At 44.6% G+C, this 7,183-nt stretch overlaps 1 protein-coding gene across 1 annotated transcript; it reads left to right on the forward strand.

Annotated features, from left to right (window-relative positions):
* The first annotated feature begins 284 nt into the window (after nt 1–284).
* On the forward strand, nt 285–6,741 carry LOC115916481 (leucine-rich repeat and fibronectin type III domain-containing protein 1-like protein). Its single transcript, XM_030970217.1, has 2 exons — nt 285–413; nt 5,298–6,741. Exon 2 carries the CDS (start codon nt 5,317–5,319, stop codon nt 6,739–6,741), a length of 1,425 nt encoding a protein of 474 aa, XP_030826077.1. The 5' UTR covers nt 285–413; nt 5,298–5,316.
* Nucleotides 6,742–7,183: the final 442 nt, after the last annotated feature.

Here is a 7,183-nt window from a genome sequence, read left to right on the forward strand (position 1 = left end):
CCCGAGATTGTGACAAACCCCCCAAAAAAAATCCAAGAAACCCAACACCCAAACCCCCCGAAATTCCCCCCAAATCCCCAAAGCCGCTCCCATCCCCAAAAAAACCCCGAAAATTCCCAAAATTCCCACCGGGGGCCCCTCCCCCTGCCCCTCCCCCTTCTCCCGCCCCTCCCCGCGGCCGCAGGGGGGGAGGGGCGGGGGCTCCTCCTCCTCCTCCTCCTCTTCCTCCTCTTCCTCCTCCTCCTCCTCTTTTTTTTTTTTTTTTTTTTTTTTTTTTTCCCTTTTCCTGCTTTTTTTTTCCTGCTTTTTTCCCCCCCTGCTCCTCCTCCCGGGATCGCTCCCGGCCATGGAAGGCTCGGGACCCCCGGGGGGGGCGCGGGGGTCGCCGCCCCCCTGAAGGCACGGCGGGAAAGGTGAGTGAAAAAATGGGGAAAAAACCGGGAAAAACGGGGGGGGGAAAAAAAAAAAAACCAAAACCAAACCGGGCGGGACGGCGGAAAATCGGGGGTGAAACGGCGAAAACTCGGGATAAATCGGGGGTGAAAGGGCGAAAAATCGGGATGGAACGGCGAAAAACCGGGATAAATTCGGGATAAAATGGGGTAAAAACGGGGGGAAATGAGGGGGAAATGGGGATAAATCAGGATAAAATCAGGATAAAACCGAGATAAAATCGGGATAAATCGCATATTCCCCCCCCACGCCCCGCTTTTCCAGCGGCGACCCCTCCCAAATTTTCCAGCTTTTTAACCCTTCCCTGGAAAACCCGAGGGCGCCTCCAGACCTTGGGGATTTTGGGGGGTTTTTAGGGGTTTTTTTAGGGATTTTGGGGTTTTTTCAGGGTGGTTCCAAGCCCTCCCAGCCTCCCATAAATCCGCCGTGTCATCCAGGTGGGGCCGTTCCAGGTGTGCCTCTCCCAGGTGTTCCCGGCGCTTTTCTCCCTCCCCTCCCCCAATTTTCGGAATTTTCCCCCAATTTTTTTTTTTTCCCCAATTTTTTCTCCCCAAATCCGTATTAAAAACCACCGCCGGAGGGGTTTCTATTTTTTTTTTTTTTTTTTTCCCGCCGTTTTTCACGGTTTTTTTCCCATTTTTTTTCCCCCGCTCTCCCGGCACCTGCAATTCCCGATTTTTTATTTATTTAATTTTTTTTTTTTTCCCCCGAGCAGGGCGCGTCCTTCCCGCGTTGCGGCGCCGCCGCGCTTGGAATTCTCCCCCTTCAAATCCTTTTTTTAAAAAAAAAACCCTCAAATCCCCCCCCAAAAAATCCAATTTTTCCCCCAAATCCCCACCCCCAGGGAACAAGGCACGGCGCTGTCACCGAGGATTCCCACCGGGAATTTAAAATCGGGATAAAAACCCGCAGTTTTTTCCCCGATTAAAAAAAAAAAATCGGATTTTTCACTCTAAACCGGCCCAAAATTCCAACATTTTCATTTTTTTTTTCCCCCGGAATTCTGCAGCCCCGAGGGGGAATTTGGTAGTTAGAGCCTGAAAAAATCGCTTTTTTCCTACGGAAAGTGCTGTATTTTAAGGAAAAATGGGATTTTGGAGGTGTTTTGACCTTTAAAATGAAACATCCCAGGGTTGCTCCATCTTTTTTTTCCTGGAAAATTGGGATTTTCCGGCACCTGGGTGAGATTCCCCCCTCGCCCCCCTTTTCCTTATATAATTCAGGCCGGAATTCCACATTTTTTAAACCCAGGAATGATTTCCCAGGTGGAAAATCCGATTTTTTTTTTATTTTATTTTTGGGGGGTTTTAACTCCTGTATCCTCCAATTATAAAGGAATTTTTTTTTCCCTGAGTTTTGGGCCACACCTGGATTTGGGAGTGTTCACTTGGGGCTTGGAAAAATGGGAAAAAAAATTCCCAAAATGGGATTTAGGGATGGGAAAAAAAAAGAAATTTTACTGTCCGGAACTGCGAATATCCCAAATCCCCAAAGTTTTGGGGCAAATCTCTTGGAATTTAGGGAGGGTTGGAGAATTTTTTCCCCTCAGAAATCTTTGAATTTTGGGCCTGGAACAACCCAGATCCCAATTTTCCCTCCAAAACCTTGGAATTTTGGGCCTAGGCATTTCCCAATTCCCATTTTTCCCCTAAAATCTTGGAATTTTGTGCTCAGCACTTCCCTCTTTCCCACTTTTCCCTCAGGAATTTTGGGCATTTTCACCTCGGCCTACCCCAAATCCCAATTTTCCCTCAGAAATCTCGGAATTTTGGGCCTGGCCCTGCCCAATTCTCACTTTTCCCTCGGGAATTTTGGGCCTGGAATACCCAAAAAATCCCATTTTTTCCCCTCCAAAACCTTGAAATTTTGTGCTCAGCACTTTCCTCTTTCCCACTTTTCCCTCAGAGATTTGGGAATTTTCACCTCGGCCTACCCCAAATCCTCCTTTTCCTTCAGAAATCTTGGAATTTTGGGCCTGGCCCTGCCCAATTCCCACTTTTCCCTTGGGAATTTGGGGCCTGGAATACCCAAAAAATCCCATTTTTTCCCCTCCAAAACCTTGAAATTTTGTGCTCAGCACTTTCCTCTTTCCCACTTTTCCCTCAGGAATTTTAGGAATTTTCACCTCGGCCTACCCCAAATCCTCCTTTTCCTTCAGAAATCTTGGAATTTTGGGCCTTGTACCCCCAATTCCCAATTTTCCCTCAGAAATCTTGGAATTTCAGGCCTGGAACATCCAAATTCCCACTTTTCCCTCAGGAACTTGAGGAATTTTGGGCCTGGCCCCGCCCAATTCCCACGATATACCCAAAAAATCCCATTTTTGTCCCTTCAAAACCTTGGAATTTTGTGCTCAGCACTTTCCTCTTTCCCACTTTTCCCTCAGGAATTTTAGGAATTTTCACCTCGGCCTACCCCAAATCCTCCTTTTCCTTCAGAAATCTTGGAATTTTGAGCTCAGCACTTCTCTTTTTCCCACTTTTCCCTCAGAAATCTTGGAGTTTTCAGCCTGGCCTACCCCAAATCCTCCTTTTCCCCCTAAAATCTTGGAATTTTGGGCCTTTTACCCCAAATTCCCAATTTTTCCTCTTTAAAATCTTGGAATTTTGGGCCTGGCCCTGTCCAGTTCCCACTTTTCCCCCTAAAAGGGAATTTCAGGGAGGTTTTGGGATGAATTGAGGTTTTTATTCGTTAAGCATTAATAGGATTATATTTAATTAGTTTTTATTAATGAATTCTTTAGCTTCATTAATAGGATTTATTTAATTGTTGGTTTAATTAATAGGATTTATTTAATTATTGGTTTAATTTCTAGTATTCAATATAATAATAATTGAAAAATTTTATTATTTTAATTAAAATTTGTTTTTATTCATCTTATTTTAATTCCTCTCATTATGAATTATTCAATTTATTTATTCATTATTATTATTATTAATTTTAACTGATTTTTATTTTGAATTGATGCTTATTTTTATTCATTACAAGTATTATTTTATTATTCTAATCCTTAATTTATTTTGCTTTTTAGGGCATTATTACTATTGTTATTTTTAATTTCTTTTTTATTTTAAACTGATAATTAATTCTAATTTTAAAATTATAATTTTTTATTTAATATTATTTTATATTTAAATTTGACCATTATTATTCTGAATTTAGTCTCATTAATTTCTTATCAATTAAATTTTAAATTATTATTGTAATCCATTATTCTGTGTCTATTTTCAATGCCTGTTATTTTAAATTTATTATTTTATTTCTATTATTCATTTATTATTTTAAGAATTTTGATTATTTGAATCTTAATGATTTTACTTTAATTAAGTTTTAATATTTTTGTTTCCATATTTTATTTTAATTATTTGACTTTTAAATATTTTTAATCTTTTGCTTTTATTATTTTTTTTTGAATGGTGTTAATTATTTTAATTTCCATTACTTTATTCCCATTATTATTTTAATTTAATTCTTTTTCTATTAACATTTCTTTTATTATTTTTAATTCCTTCCAATTTTGAATTGACCTTAAGTTTTCATTATTAATTATTTTAATGAATTCTTTTCATTCCATTCCATTCTTTTGAATGATTTTAATTTTTTTATTAGTTTATTAATGTTTAATATTTTGATTTATTCTTATTTTTAATTAGAATTTCAAATTTTATTTAAACGTATTCAAATTTTATTCTAATTCCCCCCCCACAATCCATGGGAAAATCATCCCAAAATAATCCCTGGAATAATAAAATCCCTTTTTTTCCCCAATTAATCCAAATTTTCCTGAATTTCTCCCATTTCCCCCCCCAAATCAATCCACACTCTCCCATTTTTCCCTCTCAAGTTTGGGGTTTTCCTCACAACTGGGAATTTTTTCAACATCTTGGAATTAAAACTTGACCCTAAACTTGGTTTTATCCCAAATCCCACCATTTTTTCACGGATTTCTCCCAATTTTCCCCAAATTCCTCCACATTTTCATGGATTTAATCCCATTTTTTCCGTAATTCCACCACATTTCCATGGATTTCTCCCATTTTTCCTCCTCAGGTTTGGGATTTCCCTCTCAACTGAATCTTCTCAACCTCTTGGAGTTAAAACTCGGTTTTAACCCAAAACTCAACCGATTCACCCCATTTTCTCCCTATTTCTGCCGTATTTTCACGAAATTTTCCAGTTTTTCCTTCTCAGCTTTGGAATTTCCCTCTCGACTGAATCTTCTCAACCTCTTGGGCTGCAATCTTGACCTAAAACTCGGTTTTAGCCCCAAAACTCAACTGATTCGCTCAATTTTCTCAGTTTTTCTTGCTAATTCCATCATTTTCCCTCCCAGATTCCCATTTTTCTTTCTCAGTTTTGGGATTTCCCTCTCCACTGGATCTCCTCAATATTTGGGGCTGGAACCTTGACCTAAAACTCAATTTTAACCCCAAAACTCAGTTTTAACCCCAAAACTCAACCGATTCACCCGATTTCCTCCCTTTCCCATCCCAGATTCTGGGTTTTTTTTCTCACTTTTGGGATTTCCCTCTCCACTGGATCTCCTCAATATTTGGGGCTGGAACCTTGACCTAAAACTCAATTTTAACCCCAAAACTCAGTTTTAACCCCAAAACTCAGTTTTAACCCCAAAACTCAACCGATTCACCCAATTTCCTCCCTTTCCTGTCCCAGATTCTGGGTTTTTTCCTCACTTTTGGGATTTCCCTCTCCATTGGATCTCCTCAATATTTGGGGCTGGAATCTTGACCTAAAACTCGGTTTTAACCCCAAAACTCAGTTTTAACCCCAAAACTCAGTTTTAGCCCCAAAACTCAACCGATCCTCCCGTTTTCCCCTCCCAGATTCCCGTTTTCCCCGACGATGGAAAAGCTCCTGCTCCCTGTCCTCCTCCTCCTCCTCCTCTTCTTCTTCTTCTTCGCCACGACGACGTCGAGCTCGCCGCCCTGCCCCAAGCGCTGCTCGTGCCAGAACCTGTCCCCGTCCTTCACCATCCTGTGCACCAAGACCGGGCTCCTCTTCGTGCCGCCCGGCATCGACCGGCGCACGGCCGAGCTGCGCCTCATGGACAACTTCATCACCGTCCTGCGCCGCCGCGACTTCGCCAACATGACCCAGCTCATCCACCTGACGCTGTCGCGCAACACCATCAGCCAGATCATGCCTTACGCCTTCTCCGACCTCAGGGGCCTCCACGCCCTGCACCTGGACAGCAACCGCCTGACGTCCATCGACGAGGATCACTTCAAAGGGTTGATTAATCTGCGGCACCTGATCCTGAGCAACAACCAGCTGAGCTTCATCTCGCCCAAGTCGTTGGACGATTTCTTGGAGACCATCGAGGATTTGGATTTGTCCTACAATAATCTGGTGGACGTCCCTTGGGGAACGGTGGCCAAGCTGTCCAACGTCAACACGGTGAGTTTGGATCACAACCTCATCGAGTTCGTGCCCGAGGGGATTTTTTCCAACCTCCACAAGCTGGCCAGGTTGGACATGACCTCCAACAAGCTCAAGAAGATCCCACCAGACCCGCTGTTCTCCCGCATCCCCGTCTACGCCAAATCCAAAGGTTCTCCCCTGACCTCCCTGGTGCTGAGTTTCGTCGGGAACCCCCTCCACTGCAACTGCGAGTTGGTTTGGCTGCGGCGCCTGACGCGCGAGGACGACCTGGAGACCTGCGCCTCGCCGCCGGAGCTGATGGGCAAATACTTCTGGAGCATCCGCGAGGAGGAGTTCGTCTGCGAGCCGCCCATGATCACCCACCGGACGCCCAAGCTGGTGACGGCCGTCGGCCAAAGCGCCTCCTTGAAGTGCAAAGCCGTGGGAGACCCCGACCCCTACGTGCGTTGGATCGCCCCCGACGGCAAACTGGTGGCCAACACCTCCAGGACGGTTTCTTACGAGAACGGGACTTTGGATATTTTGGAGGCGTCCATGGGCGACCAAGGAACGTTCACCTGCATCGCCTCCAACGCCGCCGGCGAATCGACGGCGCCCGTGGAGTTCCGCGTGGTGCCGGAGGGAAACGGCACCGAGTGCGAGGATGAGGAGGGGAAGAAGGCGGCGACGGCCAGGCCGGAGCCCTCGGACATCCTGATTTCGGCCAAATCGAGCTTTTCCAACGAGTCCAAGCTGGAGAGAGGGGACAGAGGGGGGGTGGTGGTGGCCGAGGTGACGGCGACGTCGGCGCTGGTGCGGTGGCCGCCGCAGGACGAGCTGGAAGGGTTGAGGATGTACCAGATCCAGTACAACAGCTCGGCGGATGAGATCCTGGTTTATCGGTGATTTGATCCCCCCAAAAAAAAAAACGGTGGGGGTGGGAGGGGCGGGTGGGGGAAAGGGGGAAAATGGGGAGAAATGGGGAAAAATCGGTGGGAAATGGGGAGAAATGGGGAAAAATCGGTGGGAAATGGGGAGAAATGTGGGGGAAAATGGAGGGGAAATGTGGAAAAACAGGTGGGAAATGTGGAGAAGTTGGTGGGAAATGTGGAAAAACAGACGGGAAATGGGGAAAAATGGGTGGGAAATGAAAAAATTGGTGGGAAATGTGGAAAAACAGATGGGAAATGGGGAAAATGGGTGGGAAATGGGGAGAAATCGGTGGGAAATGGGGAGAAATGGGGAAAAATCGGTGGGAAATGGGGAGAAATGTGGGGGAAAATGGAGGGGAAATGTGGAAAAACAGGTGGGAAATGTGCAGAAGTTGGTGGGAAATGTGGAAAAACAG

This window comes from Camarhynchus parvulus, unplaced genomic scaffold, assembly GCF_901933205.1.
Source record: "Camarhynchus parvulus unplaced genomic scaffold, STF_HiC, whole genome shotgun sequence".
Lineage (NCBI taxonomy): Eukaryota > Metazoa > Chordata > Aves > Passeriformes > Thraupidae > Camarhynchus > Camarhynchus parvulus.

What these genes read in the sequence shown, in the direction of transcription:
- LOC115916481 (XM_030970217.1), top strand. Translation starts at nt 5,317, where the DNA reads ATGGAAAAGCTCCTGCTCCCTGTCCTCCTCCTCCTCCTCCTCTTCTTC.